Raw genomic sequence first — 27,321 nt, 5'->3', positions numbered from 1 at the left:
TCATCCATTTTCAATAATAGATCTAACAATGGAATTCTCTCATTCTGTGATAGCTCTCACTCACATCCTGTAAGCTAGTTTTGATAGCTTTGAGACTGAACAGTATCTAACCCGATGAAGAATTCTGGTTAAATTTGTGAAAATACTTGCTGTAGTAATTTCAGGATGTGTATGCTAGGTATGACTAAAACCATGTAAGATTACTTACAATTATTTTCATGTTAAACCATCTCCACCACCTTTCTTTTTGATGTTTTAAAGAGGTCTAATTTAGTATTTTTGGCTATGAATGTTATTTCCCAGTTTGCTTAGAGATATATAATTTTCCAGTTAAAGACTTGAATCTGCAAACATTTAAGCAGATTCTTAATTCTACCTAGTGACAAAATCTCATATATATTGACTAACAAGGTAAGAATATTTAAAAGATTTACTCCTTCTTTGTCTTTCAGGAAATCTTTACACTCCTCCAAATACTTCAAGTAGCCCTTTTATTGAGCAAACTATGCCTGCAAGGCTACAAAGGAAGCCCAAAATAAAAATGGAGATATCTGCACATTTCTCTAAGAAGGACAGATTTTTCCACTTAAGTTTTAAATGGAAGAGAGAAGGAAGAAGAAAAGTCATAGCAGCCCCTGTTACACTGCCTGACAAACCCATCAACAGGGCAAAATGTGGTGTGAACATGGCCATCAACAGAGTTAACAAGAGAAATGAGCCTCTTACAGTCAGAGCAAGTAGTGGAGATCTGTAATTGGAATGATTGTCTTTAGAAACACAAGAACACACAATTTCTGTGGCTGCAAAAAAGGGCAAAGGGTAAGAAAGAAGAGCCTTGGTTAAGAGACATAAATTCACTAAGGTTTCAAGAAATGATGGTAGGTTGTCAGTAATAACTTCCTTTGTCTTTTCACCCCAGGTCAAGAAAGCAGTAAGTGCAAAGGTTGTTTTTAAGATACAGGCCAAAAAATGGGTCCAATTTAGCATACACCTAAATTCCCCTGGGTTTTTCATGTTACCTTCAAGTGTGGGAAGAAATATTTGTGAAGTGTAACTGAAAATTATCACCCCTACAGAGACCAAGAAGTCCTCAAATTCAAGGGACAGTCTGAATTTTGCCCAGGACCATTGATGCATTTGTGTGACACAGTAAGTTATCACTACAAAGATGATAACAAAATGAACCAAAGAGCAAAGCTGGCTGAGTTTGGAAACAATTTTGAGAGTTCTGATAAATATACAAGGCAACAGAGTAACAAATGCAACTACAGACCAAGTTTTCTCAGTCACAGGTACATAGGGGAAACTGTGCGACAGCAAGTTCCCACTAGCAACCAGATACAAAATACACGTCATGATCAGTTCCACCACCTGGGTCACATTGACAACTACGCCACCTAGGCTGGGAGACAGCTTTTTGCAGCAGGCATTTGCAATATCTTCGTATGTGTCTCTCACTCTTATCAGTCGCCCATCTTCATTTTCTTCATACAAGCAAGCAATTAGAATCTTGCCTGTGTAACAGCATAATGCTGCAGCCAAGACAATAAGAAGTAGACCACTGTATCCACTGTGGAGGAGAGCATACGGCAATCCTAGGACAAATATTCCCTGAAGAGGAAGAAGAGAGAGAAAAGATGGCACAAAATCCCTTGGGCAAACGTTTATGAGTAGTTGCACCCCCAAACCCATCCTCCCCTGAAAACTGCTTTCATCCACCTGCATGGTGCAAGTACTGCTCCATTCTGCTAAGTAACAACCATGAGAAATGTGTTTATTTATGATAAATGAAATTACCTGCAAAAGTAACTACTTCTATCAACACACATGCAATGATAAGCTGGGAAAATGAGAATGTGACTGAATGACAGAGTCAGCTTTCTAGTTAATATTTAATGCTGATGTGATTAGAAGCACATTTTAGAAGGTTCGTAGTTAGTTATTCAATCAACATGCATATTAATGAAACAGGTTCAGTATCAGTAAAATTAAGCATCTGTAGCATCATCTGTACAAGTTTCACTCCAATTAAAAATAGCAGTGTAGATAGATTCAGTAATGACAATTCCCCTCAGTCTAAAAATTTTTAACAGACCTCTGGAGAGAAGATGGCATTAGAGTGCATCAGGCTATGCTTGTGCTTCCTCCGCAGCTTCTGGCTGCCTCACATGGCCTTTGCTCTTGCTTAGTCCTCTGATAAAGTGATTTTTCTAGCTGCTGAGATTCTAGACTGCACAAACTTATTTAGGTGTTTAAAAATACAGGCAAAACATTTTTTACTAAGCAATTTTTGAAAATAATGTACTTGTGCTTGTTTTATCAGTTAAAATAAAGAAGGAATTTTACTCTCACAGAACATTATGGGCACTTTGTCTTTTTCCTTTCTTTGTATTAAGGGACAAATTACACTTCTACGTGGTTTCATTTCCATCAGCATAAAATCAAAAAAACCCTTGAAGAGTAGTTCTTAATAAAAACATCCAATTTAAGAAAGATGCTTTTGTTACATTTCTCTTTTCTCTTTTACAAACCTGAAATTAGGAATTGCCCATTAGTCAGACTGGTCAGGCATTTTTATTCATGACCACTGAAGAAAAGTAAGGAGGAAACAAAACACAGTTATGTAGAAATCCAAGTATTTCTGCAGAAGTTTTTACTTCAATATTTCTTACTGCACCCATTATGAAATCTGAGTAAGTTTGTTCATGTCTTTTATTCTGGCCTTACAGAAGGAGTTATTTGGACCAAACATTTAGATTTAATTTATAATCAAACCTCAGGAACACAATCTGTTCTGGAAAACCTATGAACCCCTCCCCGCAGAAGGGGTGACCCATTTTTCTCTCCCTTCCTGAGTGGGTAGTGCTGTTAACCCTCAGGAGCCAAAGCAGAAGAGGTGAGCTTAATGTTGTAAATCTTAATCTTAGGCTTCACCATCCACAATCATGATCACAAGGGCATGTGGGGAACCAGAGTTTCAGGCATGCTTCTGCCTTTTGTGTTTTCCATCAACTTCCTCAGGTTTTATGCCTATCAGACAATTTCTGTGAAGACAGTCTAGGAGTCCATCTCTGATGGAGCTCACCAAGAAGGCAGGTGCCTGTCCCAGCTTTGTAGGACTCATACCTAGCATCCCACTTCTAAGTGATTCAAGTACTCCCAATCCTGGTCCATAAGGAGGGCTCTGAAGATGCCTGTCTTTTTTAAAGCACTAAATAATCATTAACATATAAAAAGTATTCTTCTCCTTTTCTAGCCACAAAATTGCTGTTCTTTTTTGGGCAGATTGTGGGGTGAGCATCAATCACGAAAGAAAGAAGTCTTTAAATTAGAGCAGTGTTTTTTCTCTAAGCCAATGAGAAAAACAGAGTACCTATTATATGAAAGAGCAGCATTGCCTAATTCACCAGGCTTCGCTCTAGAAGCAGATATATTCAGCTTTCAATTGAATTAGAGTGGAAGAATTAAATACATGCACTAATATATTTCAGTTAGAAAGGTCTATGCCTTTATGTGTTGAAACAGAAGTACCTCAGTTATTATTATTGAAATATTAATAAAGTCATTTACCAGATCCATTTTTGGTTGTTTTCCATGACTTCATTTACAGCATTGATTTTTTACAAGTCACAGATGCCGTTTCATTTAGGAGCTGGCACGTTCAACTACACAGCTTGCGGTACTTAGTCACCTAAATCTCTCCACTCAATGTCTCCATTCTAATACAGGTCTCATCACCCAATTACCTTGCAGTGTAATTAGCATTTGTTTTGTACAGGAACTTCACATAACTGCTCAAAAGTCTACCATTTTTGCCATCAAGCAGTCTATTTTCTCAAAAAGATTAAATATCTGGCTGCATCCAGGCTGCAGGTAGCTCATATGTAAGAGTAGCTTTTGATATGATGCCATTTTTAATCACAGCTTTCACTGACTGGAAAGTTAGATAGCTGCCTAAAGAAATGATTTTGGTTTCTTTCCTATGAAAACAATCCTTGGAGAACATTTGCATAACAGATTGAGTTTAAAAGCATCATAAATAAACCAAGTCTATGAAAAAAATCAAGAAGATGAAGCCAGAGAGTTGTCTTCCATATTGACATAAGAACAATGATGTTTTCTCATTCAGCAGAGTTTCTACCAAGCTTATCTCATTTGTTCCATACTCAGAGTGTTATTATTTTGCTGTCTAATCTGCAACTGGCAGTTCAAACAGTATCTGTTGACCCTGAGGGTGACTGTATAATTAAGCTGCAGGTAAGTGTCAGCACAGGCCTTACCCATAATGGCTTCTCCCCGGCTGAATTCAGTCTGTTAAGGACAACCAGCGCCAGCCGCAACCAAAGCAGAAGACTTTGAGAGATGTTATCACAGCCAGTTACAGCCCGCCCCACAGGTGCCTGCTTTTCCATGCTTAATTGTTAATTTAATCAGAGCATAACATAATTCTGACCTCTAACATCTCCTTGCTGTTGTTTATACTAATAATTTAATTCAGTACCTAACACACACCACAGGCTGATAGAGGTGGGGGGTTTGGGGTTGATTTTTGTTTTCACTTTGTGACTTCAGACCTTATTGAACGAACCCATTTTTGCCTATTTTTTTTTTCTTAAAATTATGTAACATATGTAATTATGTCTATCCCAAAGCTTAGAGTTTAGAAATTCTAAATTGAACATTTCTACAGAAACGCTAAATTTTTCTTTCAGCTGATGTCTTTAACATCTTTTTTCCCAGAGTTTGTAAACCTCAGCTCTGAATTACTAATGAAAACAAATATTGTGGACATTAGTGGTTTTGCAGCTTTTTGGATATAGAGCATGGTTAGTGAAGAGAAATGAGAGAACACTGACTATGCCAATACAGTAACTATGTCAGTAGTAAAAGGACAGTGCTTCTTCTACCTTTCCAGGAACTTTTTTTCTATTTAAAATAAAAAATAGTAATAAAAAAAATCTACAAAATAACCAAAAATGTTGTTGGTGGTCACAAGAACTAAAGAACAAACATAACTTTTCTAGACGTCAAAACTCATTTTGTATCTGCTGTCCTGTTCTTACCTTTCCAAAGCAATACTTTTTGTTAAGACAATTGCCTGAACATTATCAAGTTTAAATAGTTTAGGTAAAAAAAAATCTTTAATAAATTTTTTACTGTGAATGTAATATAACAGGTACAGGTATCAGTCTGTATCCTTTGGCTTGTAGCTGTTCAGCAACTTTAGAGCATTGCTAAAAGTGACTTTTACATGGAAAATTCCTCCTCCATAAAGAAATCCTTTCATGGATGTTGATGAAGGTGCCTTTTTTGCCCCTTTCACAAGAAATGAGAACACAGAGAATGCAGATAGAGCATGGCAATATTTCACTGATTCCTTGCTAGTGGAAAAGGGACTCAGGTAATTCTTGCACCCCTTGTCACTGTGCATGTTGTTCAGCCTGACCCCAGCACTTGCATTTATTGAATCTTCTGATCCTGTGTTCTCATATCCAAATTATAGCACAGACAGCCTTAGCTGTGAGGCATCAGTTAAAAATGAACAGCAAAAGGAACTGTTCTCTAAATTGCCTCATAACTCATAGTTTTAGCATTCTGTCTGAGAAGAGTTTCTAGTCTGAGTGGTTTTATTTCCAACGGTTCTAGAGGAAAGTCAAAAGTGTTAGCTCTAAATATGCTCTTTTAAGGTGATCTGTTTATGGAATAGAATATTACAGCAGAAAAGCACTCACACATCTGGGGACAGAGGAGATGGAATTTTTGAAACAATCCTCTGCAGTGGAGCATCTTGAGTGGTTGTGTTATTTACCATCACTCCGTTCACCCTGGGTGGGAAAGAAGCCCAAACTTGCCCAAGAGGCCGCATCTTCCCTTGTGTCCCAAGACAAGTTTGCAAGACTTGGGTATTTTCACCCTAGACAGAGGATGGAAGTGCACTGTTCTTTGTCAATAACTGTGTCTGGGTGGAGGTGCTTGTCAAACACCCAGAACAGACCTAGCTGTCAGCAGCCGGGCCAATGCGGGAGAAAGGACTGAGGGCTCAGCTGGTGACCAGCCTTTGAAGAAACAGCAAGGAGAAGAGAAGAAAGGGCATGAAAGAAAAGAGCAGAATCAGCTAGCAGCTCACTGCCTTGTCAGAATACCCCCAAGCAGAAGCATCCAGGCATGACAGGTATCACCAGGAATCACCAACCCACTTACAACTGGTTTTGCAAAAAAACAAGGAAAACAGGAATTCCAAATTACAACTGCACATGAAAACACTTTGCTGATGGTTTGACTACAAAGTTTGAACTACAAATGTGTGTTTCCCCCACCAGCAATGCTGGCTGCTCATTTAAAAACACCTGACATCTGGACCACTTCTGAATGCAATAAATGGTCTCTCTGCTATTATTATAGCAATATGATATGATTTCGTATGATATGATATTATGTTGTACTTCTTTACCTCAGGGCAAGCACCTCTCCAAGGAATAAAATGTGTTTAAAAAAAATGAAAAGTGAGCATGGACAGGCACCCAGAGAAAAATATCAAAATTCCTTAATATTCAGTTTTAATGCTCTTAGATCCAAGTAAAATATTCTGTCTCATAGGTTGTTTTAACCTGAAATAGGACAATTTGAAAAAAAAGCTCAAATTGAAAGATAATTAAAAAGTAAAGAAGATCAAATCACCATTAGAGTTGAGGCATGCCAAAAGATAATAAAATTAAATGGGGTGAAAAGCAATGCTAAAAAAAAGGATAGAGAAAATTATTTCACTTTAAGACTTAATCATATGGAAAAATAAATTAAGAAATGAAGAAGAATTTTACTGAAAATTATTCTGTTAGGACAATTCTCTTATATGCAGAATACATGCTGATATGCCAGACTGCCAAATTAGCTCTGATTGTCTTTCTCACCATCTGTAGTTACTCCACTGGAATGGTTCATTTGGGTCTGACTATTTTCCCCAACTAGGCATTTGATTCCTTGCAGGAACATGGGTTAGACATATAAACTATACCAGAAAGTGTCTCACCTGAATCTTCCTGGAAGAGCAGGAAGATATAGTCAAGATCCCTGCTTCTCAGTACAATTCCAAAAAATATTTAATTATGTTATTTAACATGTGCTGGTATTTGAAATAAATAATTTTCCCAAACAGATGCAAGCCTTGATGGCTGTTGTATTTATACAGAGAAGGAACTTTATCAGTAATAAATAAAAAATATTGCAAATCAGTAATAAATTTAAAATTATTGCAAATCCCTTACTGTCGTGCCATGAAAAGACAGTTAATTGCTTGTTAACCTCCGTGGTCTTCTTCCTTTCTCAGTCATCACTGTGATCACCAGTTATTTTGTATTTTCTTCCAAACCCCTGTTGACTACATTGAATAATACTGGACCAGGTAACTCCAGGTTACCTCCTAAACACTACTAGAAACTCATTCCTTTGCCAATGCATACATATTGACAGTTATTTTTTGGGAACCTGTCACTTAGGCAGTTGTTAATCCATTTAAGATGTACTCTGGGGTTGCACTAATTTTTAAATCAGCACATTGCATATTAATGTGTCAAAATTCCTTTTAAAAGTGTAAATATATTATTTATCTTTCACTGCCTAAATTACAATGTCATAAAAGAATTATTTGAAGTATGTTTAATAAGGACCGTAAGAACTCTTTCTCCAGAAACATAATGATTGACGCTAATTATATTTCTAGCTTTTTATTCTCAATCAATTAAAACACGGAGTAACAATTACATTCTTTTTCTCAGCATTGTTGCCAGGTTTCACTAGTCAGAATTTCTATGGTTTTAAAAATATTAGGATGATATCCACAATCTTTTGAAAATTCTACGTGTAGTAGCAAGCACTGAATAAGAAAATTACCTGGTCAGATGTGTCTTTTGTTATGTCTCCCAAGTGAAAACTTGCTGGGCATTCTGCCTTCAAAATTCTATTGAGCTACTTTTTAACATCCATTTAAAATGTGGTAATTGTCCAAGTCTAAACATGGAAAAATTAGGCACATCAATTTAAAATTCACACTTACCTTAAGATAGGTAATTAGCAGAGTTGAGATGAATTTCCTTTTAGAAATATCTATGCTGAGATGAAGTGTGCATACACTGTAGGAACTCTGAAACTTAACTTTTCCATGTCTTATGCAAAATAGCAAAAAGCCTATCCTGAAAAATTACAAAACACCACACTCTTCTCTGTGCTATGAGCATGTCTTCCTGGCTCTCTCCAGGAACTACTTATGAACAGCTGCACCTACTTTTCAGATTTAGGAAGATCCTTAGAACCTCCTTCTACTAATGTAGGAAATCATTGTTGGAAAATTCAGTGAGAAATCTCAGAGAAGATGAAGGGGATCTTACAATAGAAAATCTCCATGTTAATTTTCCCCATTCATACATCCACATATTCTGGTGTCTGTGTCTCAGACTTGGCCAAGACCATTTGCGTGCACCAAGGGGGACAAAGGATGCCATCAGTCCAGTGCTCATTGTGTCTCCTCTGTTCATCTTGGATAGTGATGACAAACAGATTTTTGATTTACCTTCTATACTTTTCTAGAACCAATGCAGTTTTAGATATTTTGCCTCATTATTTTGTCTTATCCCTCATAAACATAAGTCAAAATTCCTGGCTTTTAACAGAAATGTTGGTTATCTTATATGCATGTTTTATAAATACTATGTTCTACTTGGTTCCCTCAACACTTAGGTTGATAGGTGAGTTTTTCTACCTCTCCTTTTAAATGGAGTCACTTTTATGCTGCTCCCTAGCAGTTAACACATACCTTCCCTTTTCACTTTGTTCTGCTGTAATAGCTGGCACTTTCAGACAAGCACACATAGTCACATAGATAGACACACACTTCCATTTATACCTAATTTTTTGCCATTATTAGTATCTCTGTTTCAAATTTTTAGACTAAACCTAGACTCTTTTTTTTCTAATTCCTAAAAATTGCTTTTTTACTGTCCTAATTACTGGGAGATGCATTATTTCCTCTCATTGTTACTGTTCATAACATATAATTATTACTCTCACCTTTTATTTCTTCCTTTTGCTATACATATATTTAAAAAAAATAATTGATATATCCACTTCACTCCTGATATAGGAGAGATATTAACACATTGGTATACTATTTCTTAATTATGAGATGTGGCTTCTGGACATCTCATAAATTCTTGTTAAACAATTTCAAAGTTTCTTTCCCAATGAGCTGTCTGTATTTATTCTTCCTAATCAATTATCTCTTATAATTTTCTCCGGGTTTGAAAAATTCACTTTTGAAGTACCAAGTAGATATATTACTGTCCTCTGTTTTCCCATAATTAATGTAATTAGATCCTCCAATTTGTTCCTCTTTATCCAATTTAATGAGGCCCAAAAGAAAATTATCTTATGTTAGGTTCAATACCTTTTGTGTTAGATAATTATCATCTATAATTCTTAGAAACTTCAATGATGTTTTACTACATACTGCATACAATGTCTACAATAGGTCTTTAAAACTGAAGTCACCAAGAACTGTACAATTTTTCTTTCCAGACAATAGCTCTAATACAGATAATCATCTCTCTAACATAGAGTGCCGCCCTAATTTCTTTTGCCTGTTCTTTTTTAGGTAAACATGCTTTATGTAATTATTTTTAAATTCTGGCTGCATAGATCATCATGTATTTACAATATCAGTTATATCCTATTTCTTTTCTGCAGTAAGAATTTCCATTTCCCTGACTGGCTACCCAAACTCCTGGCACTGCTCTACAGATGTCAGGAAAAGAATTCATCTACTTTCCCTCTCGGTTCAGAGTTTGTTCACAGCTCAGCTGAGTTTGAATTCAAAAATACTATGAGCTGTTCTGTGGAAAACTTCAAATATTGTCTATGGCCTGTCTGACCTTAGCAGCAAATCCATCTCCTCTAATGTCAGTTAAAAATCTTCCTTTAACTTCAGGGATGGTTGAATTAGACCTCAGAAATCTTGTTTTTCCTGATTTTTCTTATTCTTTCCCTCTGCCAGTGCCAGGCTGTTTCAGCTGCAGAGAGGACAGTGACTAAGGTGTTTATTCTGTGATTAATGCCTTCAATTGCCTTATATTCTGACAGAAACTTTAGAAGTGCTTACCTGTCAATCCTTCATGTACCATAAGTAGATGTTAAGGCAGATATAGGCTGCTCATGAGATGCTGTGATAAGGTAAGCAGGTAAAGAAGCTTCATGGTCTGCACAGCAAAATGCGTGTGTCCATTTGGCAGAAGCCATTGATTGTTTTTCTCATTTTAGTGGACATATTAGTCTTAAGAATCTCATAAAGATATGTGGACAGAGGAAAGAAAATGTCTGAGAAAATAAGGGGGAAAAAATTGCTGCTATCAAATGTGACAGCTGCTCCCATAGGCTTTGCTTGGTTTAAATATTTGTCTCGAAACTGAAGCATGCTTGATGCTTAATTCCTCATGGTTTGATGGAAAATGTTAGTTTGCATAAATCCAGAGCTCTCAGCAAGAACGAACTGAATCACACAAAGAAAAATCTTTCCCAAGCAAATTACCTTTTAAGAAAACATTCTTTTGCTTGGTCCCAAAGGAGAAAGAAGGCTTTCATAAAAAGAATGAGGGTTCTTATTATGTGTTATGTATCAAAGAGGAAAAAGAGATGAAAAAAGTAAGGCAGTTAAAACTAAAACAAACATTATTCTGAAAGTCAGTTGTGGTGAGCAACACAGACTCCCTGGCTGCTTACTTATTTCTCTCATTATAGACCAGGATTTCACCTGAAGGCAGGCATGTAATCCAAACATCCAGCACAGCAACGTGCAAGTGAGTTCCACAAACGTATGGTCAAAAAGAGCTTGAGGGGAAGCAGAGGGGGGCTTTGGGAGACTACAAGCAAAGCAAAGCAGTGGGGAGTCAAATAACTATATTTGAGTGTACACTGACCTAACAAAAGGAAGAATTAAAGTGCATAGAAAGTTCAAACTCAGGCTGTGAGAAAGCATTTGGCTCATTAGGAGTTTTCTTGAATGCTGCCTGGATGGGACAAACTTCAGTTCAGCAATGCTGAAGAGGAAACGGAAGAAAACAACTCCAAACTACAAAGAACTTTACATTGGGAAAAAACCTTATTCACCTCTGAGAGTTGAAAAGGAAGCCAGGTTACATCTACTAGAAGCTGAGTTATATTTTCTGAACATTGGCATAGGATTTGTTGTGAATAAAAAGAGACTGAATCCTCCCATGGTTGATATTATCCTGTTCTTTCCTCTGCACAGACCCAACCACCAAATTTAGGTGGATTCTTACTCAAGCTATAATGACTTCTAGAGTTCAGTATATAAAGGGGAAATTTGTCTTAGAGCGCAGCCTGGGGAGAATATAGTTAGTGAAAGACAGAAATAGTGGTTTATGGTCTCCAGGAATCAGTAAAATGATACAGAGTATCATACTGTATTCCTCTGGAATACTTGAAAATAAAATGCTGGTTTACAACAATTAGGCTGTGTATATACAACAAATTTCTACTGCTTTTCCTCTCTTCAGCTCACTTAAACTTCAGTGGCACTCCTGAAGGCTTCTACCTTCAGGACAAAAGAAGAAGCAACTGATTTTACTGCCTGATAATTGTTCATGCACAGATACAGATAAAGTTGAGGTCACAAATAAATCCACATAAAGGAGGTGTCTCTGTCCCACAGTAACATAATTCCTAATGTTTAACAAAGTAGAATAATTCCCCTAATTTCAAATAGATTAGACAAACATTCCCAAACAGGCATAATGAATAACAAAGAATAAAAATAAAGGTCAGAAAAGAAGCATGAGTTGGTTTTGTGGCATGCTGTGAGTAATCATTATAAAGTCATCATAGGTAAAGTCTCATTTAAATAAAAAGAAAAAAATTAATATGGTTCTGGATTGTGAAACCAGGCATATGACATATAAAATACACATTGAGAACACCTTTTTAAGGTCTCTAGATGTAGAATACTTAAAGTATCGCTACGTGCAGAGGTATTTCTCATTCTGTTGCACAGAATGAGATAGAGGTCCTTGACCTCTACTGACCCATGAAAAAAGGACTGGAGTCACAAAATAACTAATATTCCTTTTCTGTGTCTGTTTTGTTTTATTTTCCTTTTTTCTTCCTCTTTTTTTTCAATTTATTTTCTTAGTCTGGAGTTGCCCAGGAAAAACAAAAGTTGAGGGGACAAACTGGGGACCTTGATTATTTTTGACACTTGATGAGGACCTCAGAGCTTTTCACATACAAAAGCTGCCTGTATGGGATAAAATAAAAAACACTCCTTTCATTATTAAAACAAAGATAGCTAAGCATTTGCTGTAAAAGTTTGTATATAGAAAAAGACTTTTGGGTTTTTTCCTTAATCTGACTTATTCTGACAGAACAGAGAAAACTTCTCAGCTCTATTGGATCTCTCCTTTGTTCATGCTTTGGTGCTGAGATCTGTAGTGATTTCATATTTGAGAAATTGATTTCAAGGCTGCATGTAGTTTCTGTTCCTTTCTCCTAAATGACATGAATTTCTTACATTCAAATTTTTAGCAAAATCAGACTTTTTTCACAAGTGTAATTAATGAATTTTAGGTGAAAACTCAGAGGCTCTAATTGAAGTTACTGAAGTGACTACTTTCTTTATGGTCTTTGGTACCCAAGGAAATTATCACTTCTTAGCATCTATGAATTGGGCTAAGCTCACCCAGCTTCTGTCTTAAACTGATGTCCAATGAATGAGTGCACACAGCAGCAGAAGAGACACAAATCTGCCTTGCTTTGATGCACACTTACTAGGAACAGGATTCCCAACTTTTCCTTCCTAAACACAGCAAAAAGTTAAGCTAATCACAGAATCACAGAATATCTGAGTTGGAAGGGATCTGGCAACTCCAGAAAGGATGGATGGAAATGAGGATCTCCAGGTGACTACTTGTTCCCACAGTGTAGGGTACTTGTTTTAGGTTTGGGAATCTCGATCAGAGATGTGACAGATGTCACTCTGTCATCTCTAGAGTCAGGTGAATTCCTTTATAAAGGCCATGAGATGGTGGCATGTCCTGGAAAAGCAAAGGAAGAGTAAGAAGCTGGATAATTTGGTAACATGACTGCACTAGGGGAAGCAGGAAGAGGGCAAAGTAGGGCTGTTAGGTAAAGTGCAGATCATTAGAACAGAAGGCTGTAAACCTTATGAGGTAGAGACAATGGGTAAGAGAATATGATGGGCAAGAGGCTGTGAGGAAAAATGACTGGATATGAAAAAAAACCTAATTCTAAACATAAGACAGGAATAAGGAGAAAGCTAGAGGGAAAGTATGCATTATGCAGCTTTCTGATTAGGAAACGAAACCTTCAGGGGCAGAATGGCAGCTCCTCACTATTTAGGAGATAGTAAAGAGAGCATCCACAGAGCAGAGGGAACCCTACAGTTTTGTAAAGGTATTTCATTTTTAGCCTGAGATGACAACAACAAAAAATATAAAAGGAAGAGCTCTGCAGTTGGTTTTCCAGCCAAAGTGAAAGAAATCAGCAGGAAAGTAAAGGCAACAGGGGCAGGAGTGGAGAACTCATTTTAAACTCCAGATTCCAATTAAATCTTAGAAGGAGATTTTCAAGTCCCTCAAGAGAAGGTGGCTGAGGAGATGTCATTTGGAGTTGCAGAAATCATGCAGACAATGAGACAAGAGCAGGGGTTCAAAATGTAGTGAGATAGAATAAACTTCAGTGCAACTTCTAGAGTGACAGTAAAATGAGAGCAATAACACGCTTTGTTACAGAAAAACCCCCAAAACTTATTTTAAACAAAGTAAGCAAGTTCCTCATAAAAATAAGATATATTGAGTCTATATTGCATACAGTTCTTATTCTCAATCCATATTTTTTCAAGCTTCAGTAGAACTACTCACAATTTCTGGATTATCCAAATTTAGTCTGCAATAATTAAAGTAGAATAATTTTAAAACTGAAAAATGTTCTCTGATTATCGGGGAGGAACTAGCCTTAATCAAAGCATGTTTCTGGAGCTGAAAACAGCAATAAAACCCATAATGAATAGAAATATCTATGCAGAGTAAAGAAAAAGGCCAGAAATGGCCATTGCTACTCATAACGTAAAATAATAAAAATGCTTATTGTAGAGACTACAAAATATTATCAACTGGTGCTGTTATTTGTGTCAATTCAAGAAATGGACTGAAACTGAAATGGATAGCAGCCTGTGTGCACTAACTGAAGTGAATGTTTCCGGACTTTGACTCATATGTTTACATTTTTGAGAAGTAAATATTAAATTTCATTTTTTTGTTAGCTATTTAGTAACACAGCATTGTACATATGGCAAAACTAGTGCCACTGGCCAAGAATACAGAGAAACATTGCCTTCCAAGAAACATGGTGTATGTGGGGAGAAGAGGAAGAAGACATACAAATAAAAGACAATTTTTTTTATTAAGCTTTGGAGGTAAAATGTTTTATACAGCTTACTGTGCTAAAACTAGATTAAAATATATTATATTCAATACTGTGCTTGGGGTTTTTTATTTTCTCAAGTAGCTCCATTTTCTCATTCAGACAGAGCTTGTACCATTTAATGAATCTACTGCTGTCAGGAATTATATACACTGAAGTAAACTGTAGATTAACCTTCTATGGATTGTGTAGAAGAAGCTTTGCCATGTGGAAAGTCTGCTAGAGAAACATCACTATTTCTGATTCTACCAGCACATTATAATAATTCAGATGTCCTTTACTTTCAGCATTAAATTCTCATATGCACTTACAAGTGCTGAGCTCGTCAACTTTTATTTCTTGATCAACCCTAGGGCTTACTCTTTTTTCTTAATAAAAAAATAAGTTCCCTTCTGGAAATTTGCTAATGGAAGTGAAGGAAGTTTAGAAAAAACAGGAAAGGAGTATCATATGACAAAATATTTTACTTTCTGCTGCCTGTCACTCTGTTCTTGCTGTCTTGGGAGGAATGTTATCCTGGGAGGAGTTATATGACTCAATATGGTTTATTAAAACAAATTTGCTGAGGTTGCATACATCATAAGTTTAAGAACAGGGGCAGAAAGAACATTTTTAAGAAGAATGTTTTTCAATAGTGATAGCTGGTCAATGGCATATGCTATAGAGAGGAACAACTATACAAATTATCTCAGCCATAGAAAGCTGGTGAATAATTATAATAGGTAATTTAGGCTTTGTTTTGAAAGTTAACTGTCAAATGTAACATCACAACAATGAACAATGAACAAATATAACAGATAAAGAAATTCAAAGTTACATAATAACAGTGTATTTAAATACCATGTGACCTGCCATTAATTTAAAAAAGAGAAGGAAAAAATACACCTTCTGTTTTAATTCAACTTGTTAAAAATGCTCGCAGGGACTGATGACACCAAAGAGTATAGTAGATTAATTTGATTTTAGTACAGTGGCAAAGTACTACAGCCATTCCCTTCACCTGAGGGAGCCAGAGATCCTTGTTCTGCAACAAGTTGTGGCACATTGGGCTCTTCGATGGAATAAAGGGATCCTAGCTTTCAGGCAGCTGACAGTTACTCGATCCTTTGTTTTTGGTAACATTTATTATTTCAAAGAATATAATTTTCATAATGCCACTATCCATTTGTCTTCGATATCATATTTCTGTCATTTTCTTTCTTGGCCATCTGGATTTTTAAGATGGAATGCCCATTTTTATGGCTGAATATTCTAAAGGTACTCTTATCACATTCTTTTGCTGATTTATCTTATGCTCAGCCCTTACAATGAGCCTCAATAGCTAGGAGAATCAATTCCTTATGGAGAAAAGAGAGGAAACTGAATCACATGTCAAGCTGATTTATCACAGGTTACATTTAAACAATCATTATTTTGTAAAGAGTTTCTGTAAAATAGAAAACATTTTGAGACTCACTTTTAAAATTGATTTCATTATTGGAGCACCTGGAAGTCCTTGAATGTAATCCCATTGTGTGAAGCAATGTGCAAACAAAGCACAAAAAGATGGTGCCTTCTCCAAAATATTTAAAATATAGGGGTAAGATAACGAGAAACAAATTGTCCTAAGGTGATTTCATGATGCTTGTATCCCCAATATCTGTTCTGTTTTTGCTGGATATTAAGTTATGCACCTTTAAGACTGGTTCTGAGAGCAAAGGGGGGACAAGAAGCGTGCTATCTGTTTGCAGAAGCTGCACTTGCTCCTCTCCATCCTTCTCCTGGACTGTGCTGTCTGCAGCATGGACACTGGGAGAGAGCTCTCCTTTGCTTCTTTGTTTGTTTTGTTTTAGCTAGCTGAAGCAGAGAAGTTCCCCTGACTGTGGCTTATCTTTTTCTTAGAGCTGTTCAGACCTGCTTTGGACCAAAAAATCCCAGAAAAACACTGGGAGTTCCCACCTGTGGCCCACCAGGGCCCAGGACATGGCATTGTCCAACGCAAGAGGGATGGATAAGAGATTGAGCGAGCTGAGCTACAGCACACAGCAAGGACTTCGTGAATTTGCCATCCCCTCAGGACAGTGAGAGATTTTGTTGTTTAATATTATTAATTTTTAATGCTTGTGAATGTAGGGGGATAGAATATAAGTAAATAAAGGTAGTATAGAAAGCAATCTTACCCCCTAAAGAGCTGCAGCTGGTTTAATTACTAAAGATTAGGAGCAGGCCTGACTTTAACAGGCCACAGCTGTAGCCAATAAGAAGAAGAGTGCTATAAAAGAGTGGATTGGGTGGTTGAGGGGGAATTGGTGTCAGTTGGTTGCTGTGAGAAGAAGCAAGAGTCAGTGCCTAGAGGAGTGGTTTATGAGAAACATCAAGGAGGTACAAAACTCTAGCAATATGGAGCCTCTGCAATATAATGACAACATGTGAATACTTTGCTTGTTAAATAAGCAGGGGGTTTTTTCCACTTTTCTCCAAGGAAGTATTTTCCCAAAGCAGCTGGGGGAGGGATCACTTGAATCTGCTTTCCAGAGGGACCTCTTAGGAAGTTTCCTCACAAATTTGCCCTAAACCCGGACACCAATACAGGCAGAGAGGGGAGTAAGGAAATCTGAAGTCAATACCAGATACTTGTAGAGAGATACTTGAGTCAAGAGAGCAAATGGAGGTTTCAGTGTAGCTTGTAACTGTGCAATTTTCATCAAAAGGGCATTTCATGAGTATTGGAGGAATATCTTCATATAAGTTCAGAGGAATGCTTGTTTAAGTATTTACCAAATTGAAAATAGTAACTGTAACTGGAAGAAGAGAGATCAAGGTCAATAGCTGCAGGAAGAATAATGATTATTATAGAAAAAATGAGCAGCTTACATTTGATTTGATGGTTGAAGAGTTCCTTGCAAGAGCTATTGGTCTCATGAGTTATGGACCTGCATCAACTTTCCAGGTGGGTATGCATGGAGTGAGCTTGAAAAGGTTAGGGAAGAATGTGTTACTGTGGCCCAGATGGGGAGTTGTAAGTGCTCAGACCAGTTTTAGCCTCATGGATTGGTAAACCAGACTATGTACTAGTGTGTTTTACAGTAAAAATAAGCAGGACATGGATCTAGTCTGAGTGTAAGGATGTAGAAAGAGGCCTGAAAGATGATGCCAGATGATAGGCCTGCATGGTAGCAAGGACAAGGACTTAGGCAGTGTTGCCCCTCTCTAGGGTGCTTTGAAGGTTCCCTTAGTATGAAACGAAAACAAAAAAAGAGGCATGGGAGCAGGAGGCACAATGTTCAAGTTTCTGAGGTACTTACACTTACCATTTATTTCACATGTGTTATGGGACGAATGGAAATGAACACACCCTTTTGCAAATATATGTAAATGTGCATGTAAATCATACTCTATTGCTTGACAGACTGTCTATTAAGCTCTAGCAACATCACTGATAATAGCTGGCCTTTGAATAAAGGCAGGATTTAAAGCTCTTAGATGGAGAAATATTAAGCTGAATGAGATAAAATAGTTCAAGTACTGGCAGACTCCTCTAGTGCATTCACCCAAGGGATTCTGCCAGTGTTGGAGGCTGTACTGCACCTTGCAGGTACTGGAGCAAGGTGTTGGACCCAAGGATGATCCTTATGGCTCCCTTTCATCTCAGCATCTTCTGTTATTCTAAGACTATGTCCTCACTAGGGGCATCTGTTGGCAAGCTGAATTTGGCCGCATGCTAAAACAACTTGCAAATTACAATTAATGCAAGAGTTCATGCTATTACTTGTTGGAAAGTACCACTATAAGGACAGGAATTGAGCTGGTCTTTCCTGGTTTACTTGCCACACTACTGTGTGCTTACTTGCTAGTTCTTTTGTCTGTTTATATGCACACAATTTCTATTAACAGCTGCTTCATGTAGGAGGACTCACATCCATAAAATAGCTGTTCTAAAAGATTAGTAGTGGAAGATTTTCCAGATGAAACAATTTTTAAATTTATGTGACAACTGAACAGTCAACGAGAAGTCTTCACTTACAAGAAATAGCCACTTGCAAACTCTCCAGCACTTTCTTTACCAGACTGTGACAAACTGAACATCAACCCCAGGATAAGTACACTACACATTGAAGTGACTTAATTGCTCTTAGGAGTAAACTGAAGATAACAGGGTGGCTTTGAAATTTAGATGCTGAAATATAGAGATTTCAAAACTACAAAGCAAGAAGAGTTTCTGCTAAAGTTGTTGGAAATGATAGATAATTGACATTGCTAAAATCAAGTGCCAAATATATATTTTCTTGAAATGTAAGGTTATAATTTGAGGTTCTGAACAGAATTATATATATTTCTTTAAGCTCAGCAGTGTTTCTGGCTACTGTTATCAAAATAATGAAACATTAGACATGTATGTCTATAAAACTTGGGTAAAAATCTGTTAAAGATATAAGATAAGGTGTTGGTTATAAATAAATATTTTAAAATATATGTATCTTAGACTCAGTGGAATCAAGATATTCAGATTTAAGACCGAGGTTGCATATTAAATTCCACTGGTTGTTTGAGTATTATACTTTAGAATGTTTCCCTCTCATCTCATATGAGATAAAAATCACATGTGCTAATTAGCTTAAAATAGATCAATATAATAAACTATGTTATAAAGAATATCAGTCATAGCCAAAATACTGAACTATTAGAATCATTTATGAAGGAGATGCAGAGACACCTCCTGTAACTCTCTTGTGACTCATCTGGTAAGAAATGCAATTTTGAACACATGGTGAGGATAAGCGTGATCTAAGTAATGCTTTAATTTCTAAAGATATTAAAATATGTCATTTTAACACCTAGAAGGCTTAAATATTTGCAATACTTTGTTTTGTTGCTTGTGTGACCCATGCATTTTTTCTCTGGACTTCAAGAGCTAGTATGGTGCTTTCTGAACCAGTAGCCCATATGTTGGGACTATCTGTATGTCCAAGGAATAATTTTGTGGACTAATTATGTTATATCACAATTTCTACTTGATGGAAAATTTGATATGGAGTGGCTTAGGAAAACTGATCTGACACTTCTAAAGTTTCAAAAATAGCTACAGTACACTATGCTGATGTAAATCCATTCAACAGTCCCTCCCTCACACCTGATCATTGCCCAAATAATGTGATGAGATAAAAGTCAAAACCTACAAACCAGCAACTTACATCCCATGACAATTATCCAAATATTTATTCCTGGAACAATTTTTGACAAGCCACCTCTCTATATTTAGGAGTTCTGTCTTCATAGCATTTTTTAGTTTTTGTAGCTGACCAAGGAAAAAGCAGACTGATGAAGTGCAGTGTCTAATGTGATTTATGGGAATGGCAGTTAGGTAACTCAAAACCAGTCTGCTGCACTGTGCTTGCATGTCAAATAAAGAGATTTCTCTGAATTAGATGTTATTTCTTTGTTGCAGGATAAGGCATTTTTGATAAAGAGCTTTTGTGATACGAAGTAGGGTTGGGAATAGAGAAGATATATATCCTGAATGCAGCCTTCTCTGTACTATGTGAATATGTGCACAAAGAAGCCTACCACAGGGTCTGAGCTGAAATAAAACATTATACAAAGTAGTGATGAATGTCTGGAATGTTTTTGTCCCTCAAGAGAAAATCAGAAGGGAAAACCAGAGCACAAACATTAGTTACAGAGTCTTCTCCCCTAAAATATATATTTTATCAATTACATTGCATAATGGTGACATTCCATCACAGAAAAAGCAGATCTAAACTTAGATGGCTCTCACCAGGATTTTTTGGGGTCTGTAGTTCTGGCTATAAGGGTTTGTGGTTGCAAGCCTTGGAAAAATAAATTTGCCAGTACAGCCAGTGCATTTCAGCTAAAATCACACTCACTATTTGGAATTTTTATGTGCACCACTGTGGTGGTTTGACCAGGAAGAAGTGGGAATTCTGGGAAGCTGTGGTCAAACCAATGAAGGTTTTGGGTTTGAGACTGGCACCTGGTGTAGCCAGTGGGGTTTGGACACACCTCCGAGAATACACAGGGGTTAAAAAGCAGGGCACTGCCCTTGGCACTCTCTCTTGGGACGTTGCTTCGAAGAGGTCAGATCACCCTCCCCTGTCCAGCCTTGCTGCTGGGCGGGGGAGGGGCAGCCATGCGGTAGGCCCGGGGCCTGGACAGAGATGGGGGTTGAGGGGGCTTCGAGGATGGAAGGGTGGAAGATCCCAGGGAGTCAGCCCTCGGGCAGCCATCCTCCCCCCAGGAGAGAGAGAGAGAGAGAGGAGAGCCGGCGTCTGAATGTGATAGCAGCCAGCCCGGGAGGAGAAAGGGGAGGGAAGAGTGCAGCCTGGCCGGCGGAGCAGCAGCACCTGTGGGAGTACCAGCATTCCGGGACAGACAGAGACTGAAACTTTTAACCCTTTCTTTCATGACTGGGGCCTTGCAAAAATGCTAATCCTCCTCGAAGCTGAATAAGAAGGGAGATAAGAGATGAGATGAGACAAGGACCTGGCCCGAGGAATGTGGAGATGATTGAATGGGAAGAGATGATTTGGAGTGGCCTTTTGGCTGGACTTTTCTTGTGGCCATGGACTCAGTTGTTCCTGTGACACAGACTGCATTTAGGGGGAAGCAGTGGCTCAAAACCAGGAGGGTTCATTCGTGAGGACCCCCCGGCCCCAGGGGGTTGGAAAAATATGGGGGGGACAGATGTCCCAAAGCAGAGACTGTGCCTTTTTGGAGTGAGACAAGGCATCCTTGAAAGACAACCCTAAAAGCAGCTCTGGCCATGCGTCAGTGGTGAGAGCACTGGGCATGGAAGGAAGATGTCACAAGCGGCAAAAGGACTTTTTTCCGGGCGGTGCCGAAGTGACAGGGAAGCGCACGAGGTTTCAGTGTGTTTCCAGGGGAAGCCTATGGAACAAGAAGGACTCCTTTCCTCTTCATGAACTGCAGTTTGAGTATACTAAAGTGTCGAGCCGGGCTGGGCAGTTGGTGTTTTGGGAGAATGTATCGGATTGGGAAAGTCAGGTAGTGGGGAGGAGGAAAGTGGTTTTTTGTAAGGTTTTCAATTTTTTTTTCTTTTCCTTATAGTCTTTCCCTATTTTCCTGTAGTTTAGGTAATAAAGTGTTCTTTATGTTTAAGTTGGAGCCTGTTTTGCTTATTCCTGGTCACATCTCACAGCAGACACCAGGGTGAGGCATTTTCATGGGGGGCACTGGCTCTGTGCCAGGCTCAAACCGTGACAACCACAGTAGTCCTAGTATCTTGGAATTTCACTTTATGCTGTCATTTTTTTACGTTTTATTTGGAAACTCAATTTACTTTTTGGCCCTAGTTTAGATATCAGTATTGGGCATCTCCCTTTAATTCTCAGTACCACATCTTGATAGGAAATGCAGAAGTTAGTTTCTCTCAGATGTCTATAATTTAGTTCAGACTACGACTTTTGCTTCAATGCATGTAACTTCAGCTTCAATATATAATGTATAATTCAAGGAAGTTACTGCTTTGTGCTCACGAAAAGATTGACCCTTGTTCTCACGTCTGGAAAATAAATACTTAAGATCAAGTGCCGCAGTTAAAATCCAAGTGGCTATTTATCCAAACATGACTAAATAATTTAAGGTTCAGGATGAGAAGATTTATATAATTATTCATCTAATGACCTGCTTTCTAAGCACATGAGTATTATATTTAGAAAATGCTTAAATTTTGTGTCAATAAAGCTTAATGTGAGGGGTGTTTGGACACCCCTCAGATGTTTGCCTTTATATCTTCAGAGTCATGTCTATTAATTCTATTCTTCGGCATCAATGTGTTTTCCAGTAAAGTATTTAGGAGCTGTAGTTACCCTAGTTAAAATGAACTAAATTGAAACCCAGTACAAAAATATGGTTATAAAGGCAAGCAGTGAAAGATATATGGATATTCAGGTTTTAAAATTGTGGTTATTGAAGTCTTGAGTCTTTTCTAAGCTAATGTGTAATATACAGAGTATAAATATAATGAGAGTAGTTATGATTACTGCTGCAATAATTGGTAATTTATTATTGATGCATTGAAAAATAATGATTAATAATGCTAATTTAAGTATTATTATTCCTAGAAGCACTTACAGTAGTCAAGCACTCTAGCGTGTTTTTCTGATCATGGAATAAGAAAATTTCGCCTGCTGTAGATATTTCTAATGTTTGTACAACCTAGTTTTTTGCAAAAGGAAGAATATGAATGTTGGCAACGTTAGGTATCAGACGCATCAAATCAAAAAAAATGTTCAGCACGATTTCACAGTGTTTTACTTGGAAAAGACTCTAAGATCAACAAGTCTAGCCTTCGAGACTGATCACCACCTTTTCACCAAGACCGTGACACTAAGTGCCATGTCCAGTTGTTTCTTGGACACCTTCAGAGATGGTGACTCAATCACCTCCCTGGGCAGTCTTCTAATGCTTATCAATTCTGTCAGTGAAGAAATAATTCCTAATGTTCAACCTGAACATCCCCTGGCACAGCTTGAGGCTTTGCACTCTCATTCTGTCACTGCTTGCCTGGGTAGCCCCATGCAGCTACAACTGACTTTCAGGTGAGTGTAGAAAGTCACAAGGTCCCTTCTGAGCCTCCTTTTCTCCAGGTTAAACACCCCCAGCTCCCTCATCTGCTTCTCACAGGACTTGTGCTCCAGACCCTTCCCCAGCTCTGTTGCCCTTCCCTGGGCATGTTCCAGCACCTCAATGTCTGTCTTGTAGCGAAGGCCCCAAAACTGAACGCAGGATTGGAGGTGTGGGTCCCCTGTGCCGAGTACAGAGGGACAATCACTGGCCTGGTCCTGCTTATACAGCCCAGGATGCCACTGGCCTCCTTGGCCAGCTGGGCTCAGCTGGCTCATGTCCAGCTGCTGTTGATCAGCCCCCTTGGTCCTTTTCTGCTGGATTGCATTCCAGCAAGATTTGATACATTATGTTTTACCAAACACTCAGAGGAAAACTGTGTAAACATATTAGCCTGTATTTTAAAGGCTGTTCAGACATCATAGTTCAGAAAGTCAAGTGAAGCTTTCTGGTTAAGTGGTTGACTTTTTTCAGTGTTAGGTCCTCCCAAGACCTAAGTGGAGATTGACTCACAATGGTATAAACTACAGCTATAAATTACACAGTATAAATTATAGGTGAGATTAACATTATTTCACTTCGTTCCATTATTTCACTTCTCCTTCTCTCTAATTTTTTTTGTCCATTTTTTTGTGCCCCTTCACAACATAATGAATGCCTTTTCCTTTTAGCTTGCAAAAATCTTACTACATGTGACTGGCAAATAAATAGTCTTTGTCCTTTGGTTCTGCTGTGAAATACTGTACCATTAGAATTTAACTACCTTCTTCTTTGTGACTATTACTTTGCTTATCTATCCAGCACCACTGTAGAAGTCATTACAAATAATTTTGGCCTTTTACTGCTACATACAAACAAATGCAACTTGCATTCGTCAGTGAGATGATCCTGTACATTTTCCCATTTGAATTAACTCATCTTTATGGTCTCTGTCCTCACCCAGATTAACCAACACAGGTTTTGATTTCCCTGTGCAGTGCTGGAATACAAAACATGTTTCCCTGGAAACTTAAATGTCTGAAGCAATCATTTACACATACAGTATCAGCACCAAAAGTGCATATTTTTCCAGTTCAAGTTAAGAACAAAATAAAAATATCTTCTGTGTTTGTTTGAAAAGATATATTTAAAACACTGTGAGGAATACCTTATATTTCATTTCAGAGATCAAATATTTAATTGTTCCCATAATAAATCTGGATTGCAAAATATTTTCCTTTTTAGACTAATTGTATTCACTGGAATAACTGTTCATAACATTTCAAAATTCTGCTGAAATGTTTATCTCTAATTGCCATGCAAAACACTTCTGCCCTTTCCTCTGGGTAGGGCAAAACAACTGTCATTTTATCAAAGATTGTCTTCACCTGCCAAGAACGTTTGGATTGTTTTAATCATTCTGTTCACAACTCTGACTTTCTTTTCAAAGCTATTCATAGAAATTTCTTTAAACTGTTGTTTTCTACTGACAGAGGCCCATTCAATATTCCCCTCTCTCTCTCCTCTCCTGCCTTTCCCCTTCCCTTTCTCTGCTTTGTTTCAAAACCAAATTACTTGCTCCCAATCCCAGGTACTGGGAAATAGGAATGATACAAATATGTGTATATAGATTCACATACATGATTGCACACACACACAGTTTAATAATGTGCCATTAGGGCACATTGGTTATATTATTAATGAAACTGCAGTTTCCAGGCTTTGCAACCTTCAGCCTACCTTAGGAGGAAACCTCAATACAGCTGTAGTCAACTGCTCTTTAATGCTAATTTCTAAAATATTTTACCAAATTAGAGTCATAGTAGGAAACACCCAGCATACAGAGAGTTTTGAGTAGGACCGTAGTTACTGATCTGTTTGGATAATTTAGCTTGAATTTGAATGGTTTTAAATAGGCAACTGCATATTTGATTGTGTTTTAAAATGTATTATTAGTCTATTTTTTAACTGAAACCTACATTATTAATAATTAACAATAATTCTGTAAACAACAAAATTTAGGATTTTCGGCACTTTCATGTATTTACAGAGGCATTATTATTTTTTGTTTTTCAGAAAGGGGAACGATGGTTAGAGAACATGATTTGCCAAAAGGTCACACAGAAAATATTGACAAAACTGACTTCCAGAATGAAATCTTGGCTTTGGTGAAATCAAATGCAAAACTCAGAGACAATGGGCTCTCATCCCAGACTCCTGTCCTGACTAGATGCTGCTGAGGGAGTTTGAAGATAAAATGAGTTACTAGAATGCAGTTGGGGTATTTTAGTACTTTCACACTTTTATTCGCAGCTGAACACTTTCAAAGTATGATATGCTACAGTGCCCTGTTATTGCACTGGCTCTCATGTGGTGGTGCTCATGTTTGAAAATACACCAGGATTAGAAATATGTCCTTTTTCTCCTCCTTTGCAGAGCTGAGGGATGAACTGGATACGTAAACAAATGTTCATTGGCATAGTCAGACTTGTGTGACACTGGAAGGATTATTTTTCTATAATTGAAGTGACATAAAAAAGTGTTCAAGCAACAGTTATTGGGACTTAGATGTGTCAGTGGATGCTGCTTTCTTACTATGTCAGACAGAAAGTTAGTGGTAATGATAGAATTATGTAAGGAAATGAATCATGAAAAGTGAGAAAAAGATTCTGAAACATTTAATGCTAAATTTAAGGATTTGGAAAGATAGTCAAATTCCACACAGAATGCTGGGACCAAATGCTTTACATCTATTCAACCTATTTTCTTTAACACTGACAAGTATTATTACACTTCTTGTGCTTCGTGCTTCAATTTATTTCTAGTTTAACTTACATGTCAGTAAATTTATGTCTGACGTCAGTCTGGCTCTTACCATTCTCTTTTTATTAGATATTTACCTCACATTTCTATCAAACATCTCTGTCACTGAATTCAAATATGCTTATTAAAGATAATGTTGGCACTGCCAAAACAGGTGCAATCACCACCCTTTCAATTTTACCTAATTTAAACCCTTTTCAGATAACATATGTATAATTTTTCCCTTTGGAACTCTGTTTTATCAGAGTGCTAATCTTATGCAGAACGATTCAAATATGTGAGTAATAAATTCACAGAAACCTTTTAGAATACGCAAAATGATGGTACAGCAAAGTAAAATACAGCAGGCTAAGAGATGACCAGGTTTTGCAAATGATGAGTGGAATAAGTGTGGAAATAAAAGGTTACCTGAATGGCATTTGTTACATTCCATCCTGCTTCCCAGCTGGTGATCAGTTTGACCTGGGCATGTGGCAAGGGAGCTGGGGACTTGTATTCTGGATCCTGGTGGCAAATATCAAGCTCAGATTTCAGGGGTCCATCTGGTCCCTCTCTGTTCTCGCTGTGAGCTCTGTTCAGTTCATCGCTTTTAGCAAAATTCATGTGCTCTTCATCAGTGTCTAGGCAGATGTCCCACCTCACCAGTCCCAAAAAGAGAGATGGTGTTTCTCTAAAGCATTTGAAAAGAGATGAAAAAGTCTGCTTCAGGTGAGCCATCCTCAATACCAACTATAAAAGTAAAATCTTTCATTACTTGTCTTTATTTCTTTCAGCAGTTGTATGTTGTCAATCCTTTTGGTAGGTTAGCCTTGATAGTGTAGCTGTGATTAATGGAGTTGGTTGTCTTTAGTTCATTTATTTGTGGCTGTTTCAAATAGCAGCTAAAGAAATATCTTCAGGGTCTTCAACATATTGCCCAGAGTAGCATGCAGCAAGATTTAGTAGGCTGCAAGCTTCAATTTACAATTCAAATTGTTTTTCCTTTTACCTATGTCATCTATGTAGATCAGTCATTCATGAAGCATCTACAGGTGGCTGCAAGAATCTTTCCCTGGAAATTATGCATGTTTCTAAGACAAATAAATAGTTCTGCCAAAAGGAAAAAAAGTGCTTCATTAAAAACTAGAGCTGATGGACTGACTGCTAAGAATATGCATATAAACAAGTTTGCTTTTCCAGATGTGAGACTTTTCTGCTGCGTTTTAGTGTCTACAGAGGTCAGTAGAACTTAAAAAATGTTCTTAATGGAGCTTAAGAAGCATGAAAAAGAAAAGTAGCTTGTTTGTAACTCTATTTAGCTGTTACCAGCAACATTCAGGGGAAAGACCTAGAAGTATGATGATACAGGTACTTTATGGATATGACTGATATGATTACTCACACTGTAAAATCCTAAAAATAATATTTACAGAAGCTTTCCTTCTTGCCATGGCC

The 27,321-nt window shown here is 37.5% G+C and overlaps 1 protein-coding gene across 1 annotated transcript; it reads right to left on the bottom strand.

Annotated features, from left to right (window-relative positions):
- Positions 1–450: 450 nt before the first annotated feature.
- On the bottom strand, positions 451–26,490 carry LOC102068211 (vesicular inhibitory amino acid transporter-like). Its single transcript, XM_005487771.2, has 2 exons — positions 26,296–26,490; positions 451–1,611 (listed from the first exon to the last, which is right to left on the bottom strand). The coding sequence occupies exons 1-2, from the start codon at positions 26,488–26,490 to the stop codon at positions 460–462; spliced, it is 1,347 nt and encodes a 448-aa protein (XP_005487828.2). The 3' UTR covers positions 451–459.
- Positions 26,491–27,321: the final 831 nt, after the last annotated feature.

This window comes from Zonotrichia albicollis, chromosome 3, assembly GCF_047830755.1.
Source record: "Zonotrichia albicollis isolate bZonAlb1 chromosome 3, bZonAlb1.hap1, whole genome shotgun sequence".
Classification (NCBI taxonomy): domain Eukaryota; kingdom Metazoa; phylum Chordata; class Aves; order Passeriformes; family Passerellidae; genus Zonotrichia; species Zonotrichia albicollis.
Note: the sequence above shows the minus strand (reverse complement) of the source record. Positions and strands in the feature narration are given on the sequence as shown.